Source organism: Fusarium oxysporum, chromosome 3 (genome assembly GCF_000149955.1).
Source record: "Fusarium oxysporum f. sp. lycopersici 4287 chromosome 3, whole genome shotgun sequence".
NCBI lineage: Eukaryota > Fungi > Ascomycota > Sordariomycetes > Hypocreales > Nectriaceae > Fusarium > Fusarium oxysporum.
The window spans coordinates 3,088,403-3,114,363 of record NC_030988.1 but is presented as its reverse complement, the minus strand read 5'-3'; the positions used below and the strand labels follow the sequence as shown (position 1 = coordinate 3,114,363).

Genomic DNA, 25,961 nt, shown 5'->3' with positions numbered 1-25,961 from the left:
GCTTGGTAATCGCCAGTATCGAAAAGCGATGGGCTTACCTTTGGGATACCCAAAAGCAAGCTACAGCTGGTGTCTTGATTATAAGCAGATGGGGAGGTGCTGCAAGACCCCGACGGGTCCCAGAGAATGGACTAAAGAAGAGATGATGGCTTACTTAGACTGGGATAAAGCAGAAGCTGATCGAATTGAAGCACAAGTAGCTGAGGAGACCGAGAACGGACGACTGTTTACAAGCAGAAGAGGTATGGGCGAGCTGTGGAAGATAGCTCAGCGGGATATCGATGAACAAGAAGCCTTGTATGCTGCCACGGAACAGGAGGAGAGTTGTATTGTAGTTCAGTCCTAACTTTAGTAGAGTTTATAATGAGCTTATAGCTCGGATAAATCAAGACTATACAAGTTAAAGTCAGCGATTTGCTTTGAGTAAAATTAGCGGTTGATGGACTTCAAGTAAAACCACTCGAAATAGTTCCAATCCGATAGCGGAGTAAGCTATACCAGATATGGTAACTCGGACGGGACCCGTCCAGTTTTAGAAAGACAGGTACCCGTCCGCCTATTGACCGCCACGGATGACCCAGCAACGTGCACGGGCCAAATTTGTTGTATTTCGTCGAATTACCACCACGACTGCTTACAGTAGGTTCCTCGAACAACGAAACGATCAAGCCTCCTAGCAAGAACTAGCCAGCCTCAAGCCTTCTATAAACACCAGCCCAAAATCAGCCTCGGCCGGTGAAGCCTATATTAAGCTTATCTCCTTCGTTGATATTTCGTCTCCAGGATACCAACTATACAAATACGTATCTTTTAGCTCCCCAAACAGACCTACCCTTTCGGCGGTTTCTTCGCACCGTTCGACAACTAGAATGGCAGGGAGAGAGAAACCTCCATTCCAGTGCCCTTTAATAGGGCCCAAAAGGATCCCTTCCCATGTCTCAGTCTCCAACTTGTGCGCAAAATCTGGGTTTGATTTTGGATCTTTGGATAGATGTATCGGTGCGTATAATGGTACCGATTCTTTGGATCGTGGCTTGGCAAATGGAAGTTCGGCAATGTATTCCGTGGAGTACTGTTCACTGGGCTGCGCACGCCGGACTCTGAACCGTAATACTTTGGCTCGAATTAGGATGCCATGAGCTAGACCGAGCAGTCCAATAGCCGGCCTTCGTTGATACTCGTCCCATCCCATGAATGTGCCGTTCTGTGATTCAATCTGCACGTGAAGGTAGGGCTTTTCAGCACGGAAATAATCCATATACCTCGCGTAGCTGAGATACTTCATCTCACCCTCCCAGCCAGCCCAAGAATAACTTGGGAACTGAACCCTTCGACGCGCAGGCTGCAAATGATACCAGGAAAACCCAAAAAAAAGCCCCTCTACACTGGGTCGTCCTGGAGGCACGGGAAGAATAGGCACCCCCCAATGATGACTGAACGGCCATGGAACACAAGACTTGCGGAAAGTTTCCAAGGTGCCAAGCATAGCATTGAGGGTGTCTGAATCGTACGTAAGGCGTCGCGTAGAATATTCCTCTATGCAAGGGATAACGTCCTTTGGGTGAAGTCCAGTGACCCGAAAGGGAAAATATCCAGGTGAGATGCTGTGCCTGAACTTGTTCTTGTTTTTGGTATGAAGAATTTCTAGAGGTTTGGAGATTGCTTCGCAGCAATGCATGCCACAGCATTCAAAGTAAACCTGGTGGTCCGTGAAAACAAGTCGCTTTTTCGAAAGGAGGCCTTCTTGATAAGTCCACCCACGGGTTGCCCACACTGAATCCTTGATGAGGTGATGAGAGTCTTTGAGGGTGGTTACAAGGCAAAGACTCCCAGTTTGTGTGAGTTTCTGGGGAATCCTTGGTGTTCCCAGGACTCCCGGTAGTCCGAATGAAGGCCCGTCACCCGCAGCGGCAATGATAGTCAAGTAAGCACCAGCGTATACGCGGTCCATTCGGCGGATCTGTTCGTGTTTCTCCTGAGCGTCTTGCGGAATACAGTATCTGTCGACCCACAAATATTCGAAATTTAACTCTTTCGTGACACTGATCGCATCCTTTATGACTTTCGGTATAGATTCTGCGTTGATGTGACTATCGTGAAGTGATCGAAGAGGCTCATGAGAATCAGGCGGACCCCACACGTAGCTGAGTGCAACGTATTTGCATGCCTTTGGTGCTGGTATGATAGGAAATAGCCGTTCTCCCTTACAGTCGATAACTCGCAGTGAAATGGCATCTCCTTCAATCACAGGAGAACATGCCTTTCTATGGTACTTGCTGCAGAAGTTTAGCCAGCTTCGAACGATGTCGAAGTCGATTCGATGTGGATTGATATGGCGGGCTTGAATTCCTCTGCTAGAAGAAGCCATTGGATCCAAAGAACAGATATAACCGGTCTCTCTTGCAGTTTTCTGTATTTCCTTCCATGATCCCTTGGACTGGCAATCATCGCTGCGAATGACAGCAAGACAGGTTGTGTCTTCAATGTTTGGTATATCTGTGACCGAAGAGTCCCGATTTAGGGCAAAAGTCCGGATGTTAGAGAATGCATGAAGGCAGAAACTGGCGCAAGCAGGCTTGGTGCTGTGGGTGAGTTTGGGCCGCATATCGACAAGGAAGCAGCATATTGGGCATGTAGCAGAAGAAGGAACCATTGTCAGATGATCCAACTTCGAAATACAACGACCGCCAGGCTGCGTACTTCTAGTCTTGAACGCCGTACGAAAATCGATCGACGCGCATCGGGAACAAACGACATCCTGCTTATTGGATGTATGGAGGGTCGAGTTTAAATCCAGCATATTCGAAAGCTGACTGATTGTCAAATTTCGTGCCTTTTTCCGAGCAGGCTCCACGTGATTTGCTAAAGATGTACTCAGCTATCTCGAATATAGAAGTCTGGACAATGTTCAAACCTAAGACATAGTCTGTTGAGCGTTTCTTATTTGACATATCTTCAAGGATCTCAAGCGTTGTTGAAGGGAGAATGTCATTAAGCTCCATTAGCTGGAACAAGGCGGTAGGGTGCTGCGCCTGCTGAAATATTGTGGTATTCGGCCGGCGAGGAACGTTGTGGCTTGCCGTCAAAGTCGCAAAGGGCCTATTATAACGCTACTTATACCAGATGATAATGACGATGATGGTGGTGATGGTGCTGGTGGAGATGGTGGAGGTGGTGGTGGAGTAAAGTGTTGAGAAAGCTGAACTGCGATATTCAGCAATGCCTTGAGTCGCGGTGGCGGAGCTTTATCGTGTTGGTTGGCCTACCGTGTGATGCCAAGCTCGGTCTCCACTATTGTAGGCGGTAGCTGAAAGTCACGGTTGCCATGCAGATGCAGTTGACAGGGTAAGTTAGCTATATCTGGTAGTACACTGAGATAGAGGAGAGAAAGGAGTGTGAGGCGAGGATCAGGGTTATAGTAATTTTTCTAAGTAGTAGATTACTATTTACTAATGCTGCAGGTAAAGTACTTTAAGCAGATTAAATGCAATGGATACACGCAATTGTTTTTACTAACACGTCGGTCTTCCCTAACTCTGTGTTGTAGTGAGGGATTTTCTTTCCCTATGATACTCTCTGCATTGCTTAGAAGAATGCCCTGGCTGAACGCCGGGGGCTGTATTTCCCTCATTAGCAATGGAAAGGCATAGGCCCCGCCAGGGCTATGATGAGGCGAGGCAATAGTTATTGGTGGGAAGGGCTGCTTACGTGTCATGGCTTGAAAGTCTGTATTGGATTGGCTCAGAAATTAGTATGCGTGCCTAGCTGCCTGATTGACCGCCGATTAGGCTGACATCACATTGCGCCACCAAGAATGAACTGGAAAATGACCAAAGGGTTGTTCAATAGCCCTAGTCACAACTGCTATGCCTCGTTCACCGTTTACTTATATTTACCCTCGAGGCCTGAAAAACCGGTCTGTGAATCTCTTATGCCTTAGTTCTGAGATTCAGCGAGGGATCAATTCTCCCTCCAACATGTCAGTTTTAGTCTCCCCCCAGGGGTATAATCTAAGTGACGATTTATTTATTTCTGCCAAAAATGCCTTCATCGATTCTCTGCCTGCAGACACAAAGGTAGATTTCAAACAATGCAGAACTTCAACAGAGCTTCTCGAGGAGGCGGAACAATTCAACTCTTTCCGATCCAACAGGAAGCTCTACGCAAAGCCTCTAGAAAATCTGAAAAGGTTCAGCGACCATCTTGAACCTTATTTCAATATTATCGGAATTGCAATTTCGTCCAATCCAGATGCTGCAGCTCTCGTCTGGAGTGCTATCCGCCTCATCTTGAAGGTACAGAACCGTGGATAGTGCTATTCCTAACACTACTGTACCTAAATGAGCTGAGCTAACTACTTGGGTACTGAACATTAGCTTGCTAGCAACTTCGGTTCTTTTTTTGACAAACTGTCAGAATTGCTGGATGACTATGGCCAAAAGCTGCCACGTTTTCAAGAGATTACCAACTTGGCACAGGGCAAGTGCAGCGATGGGTTTCGCTCCACTCTGAAAAACATATATATGGACCTATTCGAACTCTTCACGGCTATTGCACAAGTCTTCACCAAAAAGGATGGTTGTAAGTAAGGCCTATCAAAGCTTCTCCATACCCAAATACTATTTTTAACCTTCAACGCCATTTAGCTCTCCAGTCCGCCCCAATTGTCGCGTGGAAGCTCTCGTGGCAACCTTTCCACATACGATACCAGAACTTCCTGGACCGGCTGCAAAAACACACAATTGCCTTTGATGACGAACGAAAGTTTCTGCAACTGACAGTAGCGATGGAATCACAATCCCTCCAGGAACAGCACCATCAGTTGACCAAAGAGTATTTTGCCTTAGTTGAGGAATCCAAGTCTCGATGGGATACGAATAAAAGAGGTAGGATTATTCGCAAAATCCTTCCAGCCCCGTACGTACTAATTAGATACCGTTTACTAGATGACACGATCCGCGAAATAACTAAATGGGTGAATCCGCCTACCGATCAGCATGCGAAGTGGCCTTATGATGAGGCAAAACAACAGCATCTACCAGGCACTTCCCAGTGGATTCTTGAGGACAACACCTTCACCACATGGATAGCAACTGATAGCGCTTCTGGAGATGTCAACTCTTCCTACACAAATCTTCTTTGGATCAAAGGTAGAGTTATCCCCATAGAACGCATCCCTCCCCTTTCCAAGCGGACCAAGCCTGCAAGGGAAACAAGATATACTAATATTTTGGCTTACGACAGGGAACCCCGGCACTGGGAAAACTGTCCTTGCAACTGAGGTTTTGCATAGGCTCCAAACGAGATCCTGGACCAAAGACCAGCCACATGCTACAGCGTCCCATTTTTTTTCCTTCAGATATGATGTGACCCGATGTCTCCGGTCCGCTTGGAGTACGCTCGTATCGCAGCTTTTCCGACAGCTTCAAAACTGGGATGAGATTGTAGATCAGTTTGCATTTATCATGGTCAAATCGGAGCATCAGTACGCCACATCTGCAGAACTGATTGCCCTACTCCATGTCATTGCACTGAGAGTCCCAAATTTGGTCCTCCTTCTTGATGGGATTGATGAATGTGAGGATCCAGAGAACGTCATTACAACACTAGCACATTCTCAGGAAGGGACAGAGGCAAAGGCAGTTATTCTGAGCAGACCCAACATTCAGTTCTTGCATGATCGCCTAGACCGTGTCCCACATATTCATCTCACGCGCGAGAAAGCGAAGTTGGACATTCAAACCTATATTCGCTATCGACTACAAGGATTTAAACCAAGCCAATTCCCAGCAAGATGTTCTCACGATTGGATTGAGGCAAGAATAATGAGAGGAGCAAACGGTATCATTCTCTGGGCGAAATTGATGTTCAACTATCTCCAATTGGATCTGGGTCCTGAGGATCGGGAAACTGCTATCGAGTCACTCCGGCAACAGGAGGAAATGACAGATATGTATATCCGTATACTCAACTACATCGCTACGAGACACGAAAAATATCGTTCCACTGCACGACGCATATTTTCTTGGCTGTCTTTTCCAACTCGATATCTCTCTGAAGACCAGCTGTGGGAGGTCACTTATTGCATTGGCAGGTTGTCAGAACCTCCTGGTCTACGATCCGACCCATCGCCTACCGAAGCGCAAAGATCAGATTTCCATAAGTCTGTGATCATGATATGCGGCTGTCTTGTCGAGAGGATCGGGGGACAGTATCACTTGGTGCACCAATCCGTCGTGGAATTCTTTTGGTCAGGATTCAAGGAACCCAAATGTCAAAATCCCGTTCTTCTACAGTTTTTACCGACACCTTCACAAGCTCACAATGATCTTGCTACAGAATGTCTCTCCTATCTGCTATCTAGAGTTCCCGCAAAACCGCTTTCTGGAGATATCCGGCAAGGGATTGGGCCTGGTGATCTGTTCAACCATCTCCCATTTGCCTGCTACGCTGCAACTTCTTGGCCTATACATCTCGAGAAGGGTGCTAAATTACTAGAAGAGTCCTTATCTGAGGCCCTCGGATTCCCTCCAGCAGATATCAAATCATTTCTCCAGCTTCTTCAAGCACTGGACAAATTTACTTCTACGAAGTTAACCCTAAACACTTGGGTAGAAATTCAGTATTTGGTGGCCAGTGACATCTCGCATCTTGACGGCATCTTAGAATGGCTCAACGTTGTGAATGGACTATCCGTGAGTGATTTACGACTGCCGAACAAGTTCCGGGACCTCCCAAACACGCTTCAAAGATTTGTTTCGGAGTTCTCGCACCTCGAGACCCAGTGGGGTCCCACCCTCCGGAAAAAGCCCCATGAAATCTGGGGTGACGTGACGGCATTTTTCAAGACGGAGTTTCTTGCGCGAACAAAAGCGGTGTTTATCAGCTCTATGGCCCCCTCTAGTTTCGGGGACGATACGCTAGGCTCGGAGCCACTGGCCACGTGTAGCCGCGACTCTGCAGGCTCGGGTAGTCAGACGGAACGACTCGCTTGTCTCAATGTCTGGCCCAGCAGGTTCGTCATGGAAAACCGTACATCCCGCACTAGATACTTCCAGCTGCTAATTTTGGTGCAGAAAGTTTCAAGAAGCTGTGTCGGGCAAGAACGCAGCAAGTGGTTTAATTAAGCCGGAGGCATGCTCAGGCTGGGTTGCCCAGTACGAAGTTTATGACACCAAGCCACTAGAGGCTGTCAAAATTCACGATATTCGAGTTCCCCTAAACGATGACGAGGTTTTTGAGCACGTGCAGTCTTCCCTTGAATATCGGAAAACTGGACAGAACAAAACAACTGTTCAGAAAGAATGGAGCCTTACGTTTCCAATTGCCATCAGTCCGAATCTAGATATGCTAGTTATTCTTCGAAGCGTCTGCTTTCTTGAAAATGTCACTCCCGTCCTCGGCAATGATGGTGACCGCGCAACATCAACTACCACGTTCAAATTTGTCTCCCTTCGCCAGAATTCTCAGCTCACTGAAGCTTCCATCACGAAAAGAAGCAGCCGTGCAAGACTGCCTCGTGAAGCCCAGTCACAGTTACGGGTGACAGAGTCATACTGTTACAAATTTAACCACGACGGCCGTTATCTGCTTCGAGAAAAGTCTCGGTGTCTCCCTACTTTATTTCAAATCAAGACCACATCGGACTTTCAAACATATGAGTTGCAGGTCACCTATATAGATCAGCAGAAACTGAGTTGCTCCGTCATTAATCAATATCGACCTCCAGGTAGCATGACGACCATTCGTGCTTGCAGCTTTCATCCAACCTTACCCCTGCTTCTCTTTTACACGACTTGTCTGGGGCAATGTCAGCTTGTCTTCCTCTGGAGCTTCAATAACAATACCTCACATCGGTATCAACCCGAGGCTTCACGAAATCAGCTCTTCAACTTGTGGTCGCCATGTCAGCAGAAATCCGGAATCGAGAGCGTTGACTTCTCGACCACGGGCAACGAGATTATCATTGGAACCCGACATTCACCGAACCCTGAAGTTGTGGATCTCCAGACCGATGAATTTTATGATCGTATCCGAGCCCAGAACCTCGAGAAGCAGATCGGGCATGAAATTGTCGTTAGAGGGACGCGGTCACAGGACCTGCAGCAAATTTCATCTACTACCTCATCACTGGGATACTTAACAAGCGTGGAAGGAATGCAACTCAACTCGCAGCAAGCCCTTGTTGTTGGCTCTTCATCCTATCACCTTGACATGAGTATTACGGAAAGTCATAATGCGCTCCAAATGAAGCATACCGTATCCGGTGCAGTTCAGGCGAAGCAAGACATCCTATCCTTTCCAAATACTTGCAAAGTCGATAATAGTATCAAGGCGGTTGTAACACAGTCTAACTCCGCGCCCGATACTGCCAAAATCGTCCTACACCAAGATGCACCCCCATTTTACGACTTAGGAAAAACAGCGAAATCAATACCAATGGTGTCTTTCCCCATGGTAGTTCATAAGTCTATCAATGCAATGCAACCCCCGAGATACCAGACTGGAACAGATGGGAGGAAGCGTCGTGGATCAGAAGTCGATTATAATAGAGGTAACCGTCGGAAACTCGAGGATGTTGATTCTGGCAATTAGCGCGAGATCTAATTTAGTATAACGTACATGATAAGAGAATGGACCAGAAAAGTGAGTGGACCAACTATACTGTGTAACGTGTTTGATAAGTGAGTGGGTCAGACAAGTAAGTGAGTCACTGCACTGTATAGTATTAAAAAACCTACCCTATAGTATCCTTTTATTCTAAATAAAATAGATAAAAGTCAACTCTCCCCTGTAAAAATTCTTTCTTGGCACGCACTGTTAGTGCACTGTTAGGAGCGGGATTTTCTACGGGCTACTCGGCCACACAATACTGCGGGGACGCCATCGGCTCCCTAACAGCAGTTTTCAGAGAAGGAATTTTGGAGAGTTCACCTTCTCTGACAACACCTTTGTCGGATCTAATGGCGGCACCTCAGAACCAGAACGCCTTAGATATCGGAGGACGGTGCCCGTGGCATCGGTAGCGACATCCTCCCGATCAACGACGCCGATTGCGATGGGTTTTTCCCCTTTGAAGGCAAGCCGCACCGCCGGCCTCTGATTCCTTCCCAAGGTTTTTCCCTGCCGCCACGACAGTCGACTACGAGCTACAACTTGGTTACTGGAGATTGTGGACTGCGTCAGCAGATGTAGTGATGCGTGAGAGAATTCTGGTCGGTGGAAAAAGCTCGACAGTAGATTGCCCCCGAACCCGCTGACGGGTGACGGGCTTGAGAAATACAGCACCTTTTGTGCCATTGGTATGCTGGATGGTGAAGGAAGCGGGGTTTCCCTGTACCTAGCTAGCTCAGCACGTCTTTTGCTCCAGTAGGAGATCTGGCTTCGTTACAGCCACCCAGACGAAAAATATACAAACAAACAAACAAACAAACAAAATAGATAAAAGTTTAAAAAAAATACTTTTAAGAATAGTATAATTAACCTTATTATAAAATATTTTTTTAAGATTTTTAGCTATTTTATTTTATATAGTAAAGCTTAATTATACAGTATAAAATACAGTATAAATAGGTTTTAACGTTTATAGCTATATAGAATTTTTCTAAAAATCTTAAAAAATTTATATAATATATTTTAAGACTTATATATAGGCTACTAAAATTACAGCCAATTTAGGCTTAGTTTGAATTTTTAAAGAATTTTTTAAACCCCGGATTTAAGGTGGAAATAAGATTGACTCACTCACTTGGATGACCCACTCACTTATCAAACACGTTACCTTAAACACTAAACTTTAAATTTCTTAAAACATGCTATTTAAGTCTAAAATGTAAGTAGGGATATTTTTTAAGTATCTAACTTAAAATCGTGCATGTAAGTATTTTCCCAGGACTTTTTAAAAATATAGCTAGTTAGTAAAATTTAAAAGTCTTAAAAAAGACAGTGCGAATAAGATTTTTTAATTTTATTCTTAAGTAAAAGTTTTTCAGAGTTTTAAACACTTAGTTATATAAAATATATTATCCATTTAATATACCCTGTAAGTGTTAGCTTCTGGTAAGTTAATTCTGATTTTTAAAAGCTTATTAAAGATACTAGATCTCAAGGTGTAAATGCTAAGAAATTAATTTTTGGTCCACTCACTTTTCTGGTCCACTTGCTTATCATATACGTTAGCTAGTTTTTGCTTTAAATAATAAACTGTTTAAGATTAACGTACATGATAAGCGTGCGCAACAGATAAGCGTGCGCAACAAAAATCTCAACCTTCTCAAGATAAATCATAATAAAAACATAATATATTATCTGATTAATTAAAATCAATTAACGTACATGATAAGCAAGTGGGCCATCCAAGTAAGTGGGCCAAAAATCCCTCACCTTGCAACATTTCTATCTAATCAGATAATTCTCAACCACCAAGCATGCCGAACTCTTCTACTGAGGCTAGAATGCTTCTTGCACTTCAGGCCCTTCAAAATAACCCCAAACTAAGTGTCCGACGCGCTGCAGATACATATGAAGTTCCTCGCAATACCTTACGTCGCCGCCAGAATGGCATTCAATCACGACGCGATACTACCCAGAAATCACGCAGACTATCTAATCTAGAAGAAGAAATAGTAGTTCACTTTATTCTCGACCTAGATTCGCGAGGGTTTCCTCCGCGACATTCTTTTATTGAAGAAATGGCCAATTCTCTCCTCGCTGACCGCAAGGCACCACCCGTTGGCAAGCGCTGGGCTCATAACTTCGTTAAACGACAACCAGAGCTCAAGACGCATTTCTTTCGTAAATATGACTACCAGAGGGCCAAATGCGAAGATCCAACTATTATTCGAAACTGGTTTAAGCTCGTACAGAACACAATCGCGAAGTATGGTATCCAATCAGAGGATATCTGGAACTTTGATGAGACTGGCTTTATGATGGGTGTTATCTCAAGCGGCATGGTCGTCACAGGTTCAGAAAGGCTTGGAAGACCAAAATCAGTGCAGCCTGGGAATCGTGAATGGATTACAGTCATTCAAGCGATTAATGCGGAAGGCTGGGCGATCGAGCCGTTTATCATTGGAGCGGGCCAATATCACCTTGCCAACTGGCATGAAGAACCTACCCTCCCAAACGGCTGGGTTATTGCAACGAGCCAAAATGGCTGGACAAACAATGAACTAGGTCTTGAGTGGCTAAAGCACTTCAACCGATGCACAACTGACCGATCAGTTGGTTCTTATCGTCTTCTGATCCTTGATGGCCACGAAAGTCACCACTCCGTCGCTTTTGAGAAATATTGCCAGGAGAATAATATCATCACGCTCTGTATTCCGGCTCATGCGTCTCATCTACTTCAGCCTCTTGATATCGGGTGCTTTGGGCCACTAAAGAAGGCATATGGTCGAGAAATAGAGCATCTGATCAGATGCTCTATAACCTATATTTCGAAGACTGAGTTCTTTCCCGCCTTCCACGCCGCCTTCCAAGCCACTATAACCGAAAAAAATATCAAAGGGGGTTTTAGAGGAGCTGGGCTTGCTCCTTTTAACCCGGAAAGCGTGATCTCAAAGCTTGATATGAAGCTGCGGACTCCAACGCCTTCCGAGGAGGTTGCTGAACCCTTAACCCCATGGGTTTCAAAGACCCCAAAGACAGTTCTTGAGGTCCAATCTCAATCTGCTTACTTACAGAAACGAATCAGAAGACATCATAGCAGCTCTCCAGAGTCACTTATTCAAGCTGTGAAGTGTTTTGAGAAGGGAACAAGCACAGTCATGCATAAGCTAGCCTTAGTAGAGGCTAGGATGAATGACCTTGAACAAGCAAATGAGATACTTAGTCGACGCCGAAGGGCAAAAAGAACTCGATTACAGAAAGGAGGGGTGATGACTGCAGGGGAATCAAGGCAAGTAGTTGATCAGATGGATGTAGATGCGCAGGTAGTGGCCGAATCGTCGAGAAGTAGTGGTCAAGAAAGGTCGGCGCGACCGGGCGTTCGGCGCTGTGGTGTATGCGGAAAGACTGGGCATAATGCAAGGACCTGTCAGGTAGTGATTGAGACGTCTAGAGGAGAGTATAGCGAGTAGTTCTAATTAATTAGATAGCTTGTGGTGTTTTTATTTTAGTTTTTACCTTAAGGGTATACAAGAAGTGGCCCACTTACTTGGATGGCCCACTTGCTTATCATACACGTTACTATATCAATTTTCAGTAGTCTGAATACCCTCCTGACAGGTTCTTGCATTATGACCGGTCTTGCCGCATACACCACAACGCCGACCACCTGGTCGCTCTGACCTTCCTTAACTACCACTTCTTGATGATTCGGCTACTATCTGCGTATTCACATCTGCCTGATCAATTAACTCTTAGGCTTCCCCTATAGTCATATTCCCTCTTCTCTGTAGGCGTGTTCTTTTTGCCCTACGCCGCCGGCTAAGCATCTCATTTGCCTGACGAAGTTCCCGGATCTCAGCCTCTTGTAAGGCTATCTTATGTAGAAGAATGCTCTGTCCTTTCTCAAAATACTTCACAGCTTCAATTATTGACTCAGGGGAGCTGCTCTTATGATTTCTGATCCTTCTTTGCAGATACTTAGAGTGAGATTGGGTCTCTAGTATTGTCTTTGGGGTCCTTGAAGTCCAAGGGGTCGAAGGTTCAGTGACCTCCTGGGGAGGCGTTGGGGTCCATAGTTGCATATCAAGCTTCGAGATGACATATTCTGGGTCAAAGGGAGCAAGCCCGGCTCCTCTAAAACCTCCCTTAATATTTTTCTCGATTATAGTAGCTTGGAAGGCAATATAAAACGCCAAGAAGAAGTCAGTCTTCTCGATGTGGGTTACGCTCCTTTTGATCAGTCGCTCTATTTCTCGACCATATGCCTTTTTCAGCGGCCCAAAGCACCCGACATCAAGGGGCTGAAGTAGGTGTAATGAATGAGGCGGCATACAGAGTGTAATAATGTTGTTCTCCTCACAATATAACTGGAAATCGGCTGACCGATGACTTTCATGACCATCGAGGATCAAAAGACGATAGGCGCCAACTAATCGGCCAGTTGTAGCCCGATTAAAGTGCTTTAGCCAGTCAAGGCCCGTCTCGTTATTTGTCCAGCCATTTTCGGTTGTGGCAATAACCCAGGTAGCCGGGAGGTTGCTTTCTTTATACCAGTTCTGAAGGTGAAATTCGCCTGCAACCACGATAAATGGATCAATCGCCTAGCCTTCTGCATTAATCGCTTAAATTACCGTAGCCCATTCCCGATTTCCAGGCTGGACTGATTTTAGGTTTCTACGCCTTTCCGAGCTGGTGATGACTATACCGCTTGATATTACGCCCATCATAAAGCCAGTCTCATCAAAGTTCCAGATATCATCTGATCGGATGCCATATTTAGCGATTATGTTCTCTACAAGCCTAAACCAATTGCGAATAGTAGTCGGATCTTCGCATTAGGCCCTGCGATAGTCATATCTCCTCTGAAAACGCGTCTTAAGCTGTGGTTGCCGCTTAATAAAATTGATAGCCCAGCGCTTGCCAACTGGTAACGCATCGCGGTCAGTAAGTAGTCGATTCGCCATTTCTTCAACATCACAATGCCGGGGAGGGAATCCTCGCGAATCTAGATCAAGGATATACTGGACTATAACCTCTTCCTCTAGATTACTTAATTTCCGAGAGCTCGGGATATAATCCTCACGAGCAGGAATGCCATGGTGTCGGCGATTAAGGGCATCAAAGGAGACGTCATAGATTTTTGCAGCGCGTCGCAGACTTAATTTTGGGTCTGTCTGATAGGCCTGAAGTGCAAGAATAATTTGAGATTCTTTAAAAGATTGAGACATGTTATTTAATGAAGAATTAATTGATTAGATAGTATTGATGTAAGGTGAGGGATTTTTGTTGCGCACGCTTATCTGTTGCGCACGCTTATCTGTTGCGCACGCTTATCATGTACGTTATAAATCTCTAATAGATTAAGATTAACTTAGGGTTTAAAAGTATTTATATATTATAACGTGCACGATAAGCATGCGAGACAAAAATCTCAACCTTCTAAATAAATATCACAATAAAAACATAACAGACTATCTAATCAATTGAGTTTCAGCTCGAGTTCACCAAGCTCAGTGATCGCAAGTCCGAGACCAGCTCACCCAGGTGTGCGGCGAGCTGGAGCAGACTCGACTACAGCTAGACATGCTGAACAAGACTGAAACACCACGGTCGTCGGTTCAATCGTATGCAGACGCAGCTAGGATGACATCCACCAGCATGTCCAGTCAATCTTCATCTGCAGCCCGATCGGCAACTCCAGAACCGGTGTTCTGCACAGTCGACACATCCAGAGTTCCTGAAGACCATCTTGGAGACGTTACACCAACAATGATTCGTAAGACCGTGGAGCAGGAGATGCGACAGGCGAGTGACCAACCTCACTGGCGATGCGTCGCAGTGACCAGAGATGGACGGAATGCCAACCGCCTTAGGATTATAGGTAGGAACGAAGAAGAAATACAAAACATCAAGACCATCCTCGAAACCAGGAAAGCTCCAGGTGCAAGAGTTCTTCGGGATCAACTGTATCCTATCAAAGTTGATAGCATGAATCGTATGGCCGTCTTTGACCAGGAGTTTAACATCCTCCCCGGAGCAATAGAAACCTTAAACCAGGAGAATGAAGTCCAGATTGCCAAGGTAGCCTGGCTGAGCCGGAAGGTCAACCCCAAGTCATATGGATCCATGGTAGTCTACTTAACTAAGAGCGCCGATGCCAAGAGGCTACTGCAGGAACACTACTTTCTCGTCGCAGGTGAATCGGCATATACGAGTGTATTTAAGCAGACCACTGGACCGGAACAATGCTATAACTGCCAAGAGCTCGGTCACAAGGCATTCTCGTGCAGTAAGAATCGAGTGTGTGCAAGGTGCGCCGCCGAGGGCCACCATCACAGTGAGTGCCAGGAACAGATACCCAAGTGCGCTCTCTGCAGCGGTCCGCATGAGTCATTCAGTAGAAATTGCCTGAAACTTCACCCCAGACGGCATGAGTAAGTCGTTGCAGGTGATTCAACTGAATGTAAGAAAGCAGGGTACGGTACACGAGAGCCTTATGAACGATAAGCAACTTCAAGATCACGCAGCAATAGCGATCCAAGAGCCCCAGGCACACCAAAAGGACAGCAAGCTACTAACGGTCCCTATGGGGCACCCCAGATGGGTTAAGATGGTCCCCACGGTTTGGAGAGAGGGCAGATGGCCGATCCGAAGCATGTTGTGGGTAAACAAGGATGTGGAGGCGGAGCAGATACCGATTGAGACAGCGGATATGACGGCAGCCATCTTGCGACTCCCTGAGCGGCTGGTTCTGGTTGTTTCGGTTTATGTGCCAGGAGGAGACGCCCAAGCTTTACAAGACACCTGCAACGCTCTGCGTCAGGTCACCCTAAACACAAGAAGACAGGCCGGTAGACTAGTGGACGTGGTAGTTGTCGGAGACTTCAACCGGCACGACCAGCTATGGGGAGGAGACGACATATGCTTGACGAGGCAAGGCGAAGCGGATCAGATCATTAACCTTATGAATGAGTTCGATCTTCTGAGCCTACTCCCGAGAGGAACGAAGACGTGGAGTGGTGGGGATTTTGAGACAACAGTTGACCTGGTCCTTGCTTCCGCGGACCTAGCATCCTCGACTGTCAAGTGTATGATACACGGTACCGAGCACGGATCTGATCATTGTGCTATTGAGACAGAGTTCGACGTCTCGGTCCCGGTACCGCAAGCTCAAGAACGGCTCTTGCTCAAAAACGCACCATGGAAGGAAATCAACGTTCGAATTGCCGCAGAATTAGAGTCCACCCCGGAAGAAGGTACCGTACAGCAGAAGACTGACAGGCTTATGGCAGTGGCGCTAGAGGTGGTTCGCGCTCTGACACCCAGAGCTAAGCCTTCACCCTATGCAAAACGCTGGTGGACCTCAGACCTCACGCAACTCCGGCAGATACATACACACTGGAGGAATCGCACCAGAGCATTGAGGCGAGCAGGATCGGCATGTCAGGAGCTTGAGGAGACGGCCAGGGGAACAGCAAAACAGTATCATGATGCTATCAGACAGCAGAAAAAGACGCACTGGAACGAGTTTCTAGCAGATAACGACAACATATGGAAGGGGGCAAAGTATCTCAAGTCTGGAAATGATAGAGCATTTGGCAAAGTACCCCAACTTACAAGGGCTGACGGCGCCCGCACAACCAACAGCATTGAACAGGCCGAGGAGATGTTAGCCAACTTTTTCCCTCCACTGCCGGAACACATCGAAGAGGAAGGGGAGCGACCTCAGCGCGGAGCCGCCATCGTCATGCCAGATGTTACCATATACAACCCCCCTTTCGACAGCCCCACCCTTTCGTCAAGCAAAAAAAAATAGCACCACCAAAATTCGTCAACTTCACTTATACGAAAGTTGGCCAGAATAAATAGCTACCTAAAAGAAGCTTCATTTATTGATTATAGAAATGAGTGGAGATAATTATTTTGACCTGTTGAGGATGTGCTGGGCACGCGATATATGCAAGTCATGCTATTGAAATATTTTCAATATGGTCACTAACCTCCTCACCGCTCTTTCTCGTGATTTTTGATCTTTACCCTCGACAACAGCAGAAAAATGCCTAAATCACGACTTCAATGGGAATATACAGAGGACGATATGGCTGAGGCCATATTGGACATTACCGATCATGGTTTTTCACCCCCTCAAGCGGCCCAGAGAAGAGGAGTGCCCCGAACGACCCTCATCGATAGACTTAACGGCCGTGGGGCCGCTGAAGACCAGATCCAGCCTCGCCGACGTTTGTCCAAGAGCCAAGAAGATAGGCTCGCTTTCTGGATACTCCGTCAGGAGTCTTTGGGCTATGCTCCGTCCCACAGTCAGATCCGCGCTTGCGTCATGGGCCTGCTGAGACAGCAGGGCGAACATCCCGACTTAGGACGCAACTGGGTGATCAAGTTTATCAATCGCCGCGCAGACCTAAAGACCAAGATGGGTAGACGTCAAGCAGCTAAAAGGTTCGACTCTTTTACCCCGAAAGCGGTTCATTGGTACTTTGATATCCGGGATGGCCAGTATGGCTGGATCAAGCCTGAAAACACCGTCAACGTTGATGAAGGCGGTATTATGACTGGTTTCGGCAAGTATTCACCTCTATTACTTGTCGGTGCTTGAATTTTGACCGACTAATTCTCTTCATTCAGGCCTAGATAGCTTCGTTGTTGGAAGCGCGGACCCGAAGCGCAAGGCCTTCCTCAAGGGACCACAGACTCGGAATTGGACTTCATTTATCGAAGCTGTCACTGCTGACGGCCGCGCTTTAGTTCCTGGCATAATCTTCAAGGGGAAGGAACTGCAGAAACAATGGTTCCTTGACGAGTTCAAGCAGATAGCAGACTGGTATTACATAACTTCACCCAACGGGTGGACTGATGACCACATAGGCATTGAATGGCTTGAAAGAGTCTATCTGCCCCAGACTACACCTGCAGACGAGTCAGACGCGAGACTGATCATCTTAGATGGTCACGGAAGCCATGCAACAGTATGTCCTCCATTTCCCCCATCTCACGATCAGTGCTGAGTGGTGGAAGGATGAATGGATGGCCACGTGCTTTTTGAACGACGTTTATTGCTGCTATCTACCAGCACACTGCTCTCATGGACTCCAGCCACTAGACAATGGAGTCTTCAACTCGTTAAAGGCTGCATATCGATGAGAGCTGGAAAGGTTCGCCTCGTTGACTGATTCCGCTCCGATGGACAAGGTTAATTTCATCAGGGCCTACGCCAAGGCTCGCCGAGTTGGAATGACTAAGAAGAACATACTGTCTGGCTGGAGGGTCACTGGCAACTGGCCCATTTCACGTGCGAAAGCGTTGCGACACCCTGAAATCCAAGAAGATAGGCCAAACAGCGGCCCAAGAGTGACTCCTGAACCTAGGCCGTATCTTGGCTCGGACGATACTCCACAGACGAGCCGTCAAATTCGTGATCTTGGGTTGAACAAAACACCAAAGACGCGGAGACGGTACAACGTGATAGCCAAGGGCTTTGAGGCTCAACAACAGACAGTAGCGGTGCATACACAGAGGATTGCCAGCCTAGAGGAAGAATTGGCTCGGCTGAAGAGAGGGAAGAAGAGGAAGGCGGTACCGAATCCTAACAGGCGTTTTATGACTCTCGGGGAGACTTTAGCTGTTGGAGAAGCCATACCTGAAGGGGAGACTCAAAATGAGTCTGTCGTGGTGGAATCTGTCTGTTCAGACGAGCGAGAGTCAGAATCAGAGGCTAGCTCGGTCATTGAAGTGAGAGAGGAAGCCGTACCCCACCAACGGACCACGCGGTCAGGACGGCTTATCAAAAGACCTAAATTCCAATAGAGATAGTTGTTCGCTATTGTGAGATGAGACATTTTGCATATGTCCCTCATTTTGGCCGAGTTGTTTACCAGTGAAGTTGTCCATTTTTGGTGGTCCTCTTTTTTTTTTGCTTGACGAAAGGGTGGGGCTGTCGAAAGGGGGGTTGTGTATGGTAATAAAGGACACCAAGTAAAATAGATGCCAGCATCAGGTTTTAAGGTCTTATAAGACTATGTGAATAGGAGACATGGCGCCAAAGCTCCCAAATTGCATTTATTATAATTGAGTTTCTGGCATACCCTTTGCCATACGAAAGGTGCTTTTTATTCGCGTTGACGGAATCAGCGCTGGGGTCCTGGGAAGTTGGAGAGGGCGCACAGACCAAATATTCTTGTATTGACCCAAACCCCTAAAGATCCAAAAGGGGAAGGTGCACGGGCCGCAAAAGTTGGTATTGGGCCCATTACCAGTGGTAATTGGTACAGTAGACCTGCACCGTCGTCTACGCATCGGCTTATGGCTCATCGAATAGTACTAAATTGATCTGATAAATCCACAAAACCTAAACTCCATTCACGGACGAAGACGGTGCAAAACCAATGATGACTACTCTTCCTAACCGACACCCAATAACAACAGTTCGTGAACCCTCGGTTGAAGTGGCCGACACACCAGGCCGGAAATCAGGTGGAAGCCATAAAACTTTACGTCCATCAGGTCCACCCACTGTAATCCATGTATTGTCACGGTTGATCCCGAAGCCTAATCTGCCATCCACTTCTCCTTGGACCTCTGTACTACCCAGCTTTGGTTCGCTCTCGATCGAGTGTGACGTACTAATGTCTCGAAACCCAAGTCTGAGACGGCCTGCAGTAGTGACTAAAACCGAATCATCGTCAGTAAAAGATAAGACGTCGGTATATAGGCCCGCATCAAAGGCCTCAATGTTGATGCCCGTCGCAACGTGCCAAATCTTGATGGTGTTATCATATGATCCCGATGCGATGAGCTTGCCATCATTCGAGTAGGCCACGGACCTGACCGATTGCGTATGACCCTCAAGAGTCAGTTCCTCTGCACCCGTCTTCATATTCCATACCTTGACAGTGTTATCATATGATCCTGATGCGATACGCTTGCCGTCATTCGAAAAGGCCACAGAGGCGACCCAATCCCTATGACCCTCAAGGGTCTGTTCCTCTTCACCCGTCGCCACCTTCCATATCTTGATGGTCTTATCAACTGATCCCGATGCGATACGCTTGCCGTCATTCGAAAAGGCTACAGAGTTGACTGAACCGCTATGGCCCTCAAAAGTCTGTTCCTCTGCACCCGTCGCCATGTTCCATACCTTGACAGTGTTATCATATGATCCCGATGCGATACGCTTGCCGTCATTCGAAAAGGCTACAGAGTTGACTGAACCGCTATGGCCCTCAAAAGTCTGTTCCTCTGCACCCGTCGCCATGTTCCATACCTTGACAGTGTTATCATATGATCCCGATGCGATACGCTTGCCGTCATTCGAAAAGACTACAGAGTTGACTGAGTTGGTATGACCCTCAAGAGTCAGTTCCTCTGCACCCGTCTCCATATTCCATATCTTGACGGTATTGTCATCTGATCCCGATGCGATGAGCTTGCCATCATTCGAAAAGGCCACAGAGCTGACCGAATGCGTATGACCCTCAAGAGTCAGTTCCTCTTCGCCCGTCGCCATGTTCCATACCTTGACAGTGTTATCATATGATCCCGATGCGATACGCTTGCCGTCATTCGAAAAGGCTACAGAGTTGACTGAACCGCTATGGCCCTCAAAAGTCTGTTCCTCTGCACCCGTCTCCATATTCCATATCTTGACGGTATTGTCATCTGATCCCGATGCGATATGGCTGCCGTCATTCGAAAAGGCCACAGAGGTAACCTGATCTGTATGACCCTCCAGAGTCTGTAAAACTGCATTCCAGTCCAAGGCCACCTTTGGAAGTAAGGAAATCCACCCAGGAAAATAATGCTTGAATGTCTGTCGTACGATGCTCTGCTTTGGCGCAAACACAACTGCCGAAGAGTAGAGCTGAAGTGGTGCAGTATCAATGATCCAGCGGTAGTTGAGCACGAACCGTTTCGCGTCACGCAAGAAGCCAAGCACTTGGGCACCTTTTTCGGGCTAAAAAAATGTCCGTAAGTAGATACGTAACACGCAGGAGGTGAATGACTTACATCGACTATGCTCTGTAGCCCGTCTACGAATCCGATGCTCTCTGATATCCTTCCAATGAGGCTCAACGCCTCTAGCCAATGGAGGAAATGGAGCTCAAGGAATTCGTGTACTTGGTCCCTATCTCTAATCCTTTCATGACTCTCCTTCAAGTGATAGACCCAATAAAGGCAAGCGTATTGAGCTTCTAACGGCAAGCGCTCGTCGATTTTGCCCTTGTCAATATCCGATCGTGCAACTCCAGGCGTTCGCAGGTCGCACATATCTTTCTTGAGACAGTCGTCATGCATCAGCAGCTGAAAGCACCTGACTACCAACCTCTTGTGTGTCTCCTTTTCGTCAACCCAGAATTGATCTGTTTTGTGCTTATCGCGATTGATCAGGAAGTCCCGAAACGACAGATGAAGTGGCTTAATAGGAGCACTCCGTTCCGACGGGATGTAGAGAACTGAAGGCAGCAGGCCTACCACATGGCGAATTCTTTTTTCGGCAATATCGAGGAGTTTGGCGAGAGATATAGTTGAGAGAGGATCGGCTAGGATCACGATGGCGCCGACGATTTCTTGGAACCGTTTCAAGAGTTCTTCCCCCGAGTCAATTGGGTCATCGAGGAGTTGTTCTAGGACGAAAAGGTACAGTTCATTGAGCTTGGAGATCTGTGTCCCGCCGGTGCGTTCTAGTATCTTCTTCAAATTTTCCTCAGGGTCGCCATGTTTGCCCTTCTGGATTTGTTGGCAAGCAGTTGCGGCGAAGATGAAAAGGGGAACGGCCATCTTGACTAGGTCATGAATTTCTGTCGAAGAAGGCCAGGACTCTGGCAGAGGTTGACCACCTAAGGGGTGTATATTGTAGCCGTTTCGTATTTCTGTCAATTTGGAATTCAAGAACGCTGTGATGTCGTGTTCAACTGTAGGCTCGTCAACCAAGTGGAGAATGAAATCTTTGTAGGGTTCGCGGATTCTCCTAAATTCAACGTACACCGGAATTTCTGGTCGGCTTGTCACGAAGAACTTCAGGTGGACTGATGTTATCTGTTTTACTTGAGGAAGAAGACTAACTATAGCCTGAATGTCTTTTTCCTGGTTACACTCATCGAGAGCATCGATAACGATTACGACAGTCGAGGGATTTTGAGGGCTGCTCGGTATTTTTGTCAAAGGTAGCCGGATCAGTTTCTCAAACTGTTTGCTGACAGCCATTTCGCCAATACAGGGGTCGGTCTCGATCGCATCTTGTATATGAGGCATCAAGAAAGGCAACCGGCGGACAAGCTGGGTAGCAATGGTAGGGAAAAACCGGGCTGCTTTTCCACGATCGCCCTCACCTCTCTTGAAAAAAAAGCTAGCCCCGAGTACTTCTTTTCGGGAGAGCTCATAGGCTATGGTGCGGGATATCGTGGACTTCCCAGTACCTGCCATGCCCTGCAGCCAGTAAATACACTCACTGTCCGGGTCGCCGGCCCACTGGTAGATCTGAGCGAGGAGATCCACTCGGGTTTGAGGATGGCATCGAGCTTCGTGTTCGTTAGCGTGAGAATCATACGCAGCGCCTTCGGCGGTCCTTAGTTTATCAAACACCATCCTCTGATGGATATCCATCAGTAATACGCTAATACGATATCATTAGCACTATGTTGGCTTCCTTATTGAGTGACATACCTGTGGGCTTGCATGATTTGATGGGACTCCTTAGCGTAACTGAGCAGCTCTTTGACCCCCGCCCGATTCTGAAGGCTGCAATTCTTTTCACAGTTATCGGCGGCTTGGCTGAGCTGATCTCCGCTCTCCTGCAGGCTCTCAATATACGATTCCACCTCGTTCATCTTGAACGGAGCGCTGACCGTACGACTCCTGCTTCCCTGGAGGTGGATCGCAAAACCGAGAAACAACAATGACGTGGCGTAGGTCTGGACGATGGACGTCTCCAGAAGGTCCAAAATATCTGCTGGTGGTCGGAGAGCGGGGTCGCGGGCCATGTATATACGCCGGTAGGTATCGCACTGCAAGATCAACGAAGTAACCTTGGCAAGACCGAAGATAATCTGACTTCTTAGTTCACTACTGGCGGTTAAAGTCTATCTCAGTCAGCTCGAGTCACGACACAAGCCATCTCGACATGGCATGCAGCAGACCCCAAAGCGACTCACCACAAGAACGAATCGAACAGCGGCCCATGGTAGAGCAGCATGAACAGGATCAAAGCTGACGGCAACGTCGCCCACGCCCACAAACTTATTCAGAATGTTTACAGTCTTATCGACCAGGCCACGCACGGAATATTCTTTGTCACCGATTGTGACCTTCCATTCACGTTGTTCACTGCTGTGTTGCCGGTCTTGGATGGCTTGCGCCATCCTCTCACTGATATCTTTCGCTAGATCTTCTGTTGAGCTGGACCTGCCATCGGCAGTCGCATTGTCGCCGATTGAGTTCTCGGCGAATGCCTTGACGATAACGACTATATCGCGATCGTATTCCGACTCGCTGAGATGGGCCAACGCTTTGTCCCATAGGTCTGATTTACTTGAGGGTTTCCCTTCAGACTGCGTATCCGCCTCGTTGGCTTCAGTCTGTACGGGGACATTCTGTGATGGGGTGGCCGTTATAGCCGTAGAGTGCACTGCGGTCGAAGAAAGCTGCTGGGATTGAGGTTGCGGCTGTACCTGAGCATCAGCATGATCGGATGGGAAAGACTAGGTACAGGTGTTGTTAGTCAAGTGGATAAGAGGTAAAGAGTCGGTACGATGAAGGCTTCTCCTAGAAAAGCAGCCGAGATGCGTGAACTCACTTGTTCGGCGGGATTCCGCTTCTTACGCGACCGATCACGAGTACTAAAATGGTCACGCAGCCGGGTGAGGCCTTCAACAAGCCTTTGTGGGCTCATCCTTCCGATCCTCAGTCGCTTTTTCAGCTTCAAGAAACAGTTTGGAGAGGCAAATCGTGGGCTGGTCTTCTAGCGAACGGTCGGATTGAAGCTGAGGGGTAAGTACGTGCCGGTCAGAGCTGAAAAGCTGCCTGAACCAGCCTGTCTGTGATTGGTGCTGCCGCGCGCTTATGTACAGCCTCTCATATTACGCCACGCGTACAGCGAGCAAAGGACATGTCCGACTATCATTTTTATCAGTTGGCAACGCAAGCTGCACGGCGTTCGTAAACAATTGACAGGTCTTCGATGTCGTGCTCTGATCAGTACGGCAATAAATAAATGAGTTCATTTACACGGGCCACTAGAACACGCGGGATTACGGGCCTGACTGGCGGGTTAGGCTAACCCATATCAAGCCTAGCGGTACGATGGATTCCAAAGCACAACGCGTCCATCCCTTGCTCTTTACCAGCTGAGAAGGGCCCTGCCACCACTCTACAAAATATGCCTCGTCATAGTGGCCAACAAGAATGGACATTCTTGCCCGAAGCTGGCTTGCCGCTAATGCTTTGCATACCATTGCGAACTGTGGATCTAACGCCAAATGCCGTAGATCTGGATTCTGAAATGGATATGTGCGAGCAGCGTCTACGATCTCTTTGGTGAGACTGTACATTTGGTCATAAAGAATACCCCCACGGCGGAGTCGAGACCTTACAGGCGTCAACGTAGTCATACCGCCAGCATCTCGAAGCATTGACTCATGGTAAAAATTTTGGCCGGACTTGGGAATATTTCCATCATAAAGCTGACCCAGGTGGTGACGGATGCAACAACGCCGCCAGAGGTATGTCTGAGGTTCAGGTGATGAGACGCCATTAGGCATCGGGCAGGTTTCTTTACCCACATCAATGTAAAACCGGTCGCTGCGCATATGTGAGAAATCTAGAATGCGGTGTAGCTTACAGTCGAAGCTGTTCATGACCTCCAGCAGATCGGATGGGGCATCTGGATATTTGAAAAAAAGTTTGGTGCATTTTGCCTCCATGTATAACTCAGGATCGCGAAAGTCTTGATACCCCGGTTGGCATACTGCTGTGAGAACATGGTCCCACAGTTGCTGCATGCCTTGCGGTGGCAGGAAGTAGGACATCCGTAGCTGAGCCTGACGACTAGGGGCCTCGAACAAATGATTCTCTACCTGAGGAGCTCGACAGGTAGCCAATGCGTGACGATAACTTGCGGGCAAGTGCTGGAGTCTATCGACATCATAGACCTGACGGACAGCTGGATAGAAGATATCATCAAACCACCGCGAAAGTTGCTCGTCAGTTAACCGATTGAAGTCGCGGGAGCATGGCAGATGCGGAAAGAACAGGTGAAATGTGATGAAATCGGCGCCTTCAGCCCTCGCGAAGATGAAATGTGGCACGTCTTTCAGTCGCGATGGAATCAACCGGGGCCGCTCTGGATCTGGGTCTAGGCGATCCAAAGTTAGGTGGACGTCTGTGGAGATATTCTGACCATACTGAGGAGCAGAATAAAATCGAATCCCGTGGATTGCTGTTGCAGGAGAAGTCATAAAACCCAAGATACTATCGATGTCGAACGAAACACCCGGAGGAGTCGGTCGTGAATTTTCGGCGTGGAGACAGGCCTGCTTAGGCTTGCCTTCGAATTGTCCAGGCGTATGACCAGAAAATAGCTCTTGCCATTGGGTAGGGCTCAAGCCAGGCGTTTCACTACAAGTTTGCGTTTCGAGGAAATACTGTTTATCGAGTGTATGAGGAACGCTACGAGGGAACAGATTTGCGATCCCATGATGGTTGGACGCTCCCTCAGCTTCTATATGCGCTGCTAGAGATTCTCGATGCTCCTGAGCGCCACAACTGTGTACTCCAACAAGATATTGCTGGATAAACTTCTGTGTGGCGTACTGCAAATCGTTCCAGGTGTTGTCATGAGGGCGACCTGTTTGAATTCCAGCGAAGACATCTGGACTCCTAGGTTCCATCTGATCTTCCTGCTCGTCGGTACTATCGGCGCCGACTATCTCCTCATCATAATAGTCTGGTCCAGTGTCGATTGTGACTAGATTTCCGTCCTCCTGACTAGAGGTGATGAGAAGTTCCCCGGGAGAGATTGTATCATGTCCGGATTCCTCAGTGTCGGCCAACAAATCGTTACCTAGTGCCGTCTGCACATTGTCTGCGGCAGTCTGGTCCACTGTCTGAGACGATTCGGCCTGATAAATTGAGGGCTCAATATATTGTTCTTCTTTTCGTCGCTGCCGAAATCTCTGGGTGCGTTGCGCTTGGAGGCGACGTCGACGCAGTGCAACGGGGTCGTGTTCGTCCACGAATCGGAACTCCATTGTTGTTTTGTGTTGCTTGTGAAATCTGCTGATCTCACATAATAGCGCATTGAGAATTTTGGGCCATAAGAGCGGGCTAACCAGATAAGG

General features: G+C 47.5%; 3 protein-coding genes across 4 annotated transcripts; 1 reads left to right on the top strand and 2 right to left on the bottom strand.

Moving 5' to 3' along the window:
• Positions 1 to 742: 742 nt before the first annotated feature.
• Positions 743 to 2,653, bottom strand: FOXG_19332 (uncharacterized protein; the record flags this gene model as incomplete). Its single annotated transcript, XM_018399545.1, has 1 exon — positions 743 to 2,653. The coding sequence occupies one exon, from the start codon at positions 2,651 to 2,653 to the stop codon at positions 743 to 745; it is 1,911 nt and encodes a 636-aa protein (XP_018242622.1).
• Positions 2,654 to 3,819: 1,166 nt separating this feature from the next.
• On the top strand, positions 3,820 to 8,659 carry FOXG_06636 (uncharacterized protein). 2 transcript variants are annotated; one of them, XM_018385322.1, is made up of 6 exons: positions 3,820 to 4,295; positions 4,377 to 4,581; positions 4,647 to 4,886; positions 4,947 to 5,150; positions 5,245 to 7,015; positions 7,077 to 8,659. In XM_018385322.1, exons 1-6 carry the CDS (start codon positions 3,867 to 3,869, stop codon positions 8,593 to 8,595), a joined length of 4,368 nt encoding a protein of 1,455 aa, XP_018242620.1. In that variant the 5' UTR covers positions 3,820 to 3,866; the 3' UTR covers positions 8,596 to 8,659. The 2 variants fall into 2 exon arrangements, with proteins under 2 accessions (XP_018242620.1, XP_018242621.1); XM_018385323.1 differs by having other exon boundaries at positions 4,377 to 4,886.
• A 10,317-nt stretch (positions 8,660 to 18,976) lies between these two features.
• FOXG_06634 (uncharacterized protein) lies at positions 18,977 to 25,871 on the bottom strand (the record flags this gene model as incomplete). Its single annotated transcript, XM_018385321.1, has 5 exons — positions 18,977 to 20,581; positions 20,635 to 22,240; positions 22,291 to 22,706; positions 22,779 to 23,324; positions 24,075 to 25,871. The coding sequence occupies 5 exons, from the start codon at positions 25,869 to 25,871 to the stop codon at positions 18,977 to 18,979; spliced, it is 5,970 nt and encodes a 1,989-aa protein (XP_018242619.1).
• Positions 25,872 to 25,961: the final 90 nt, after the last annotated feature.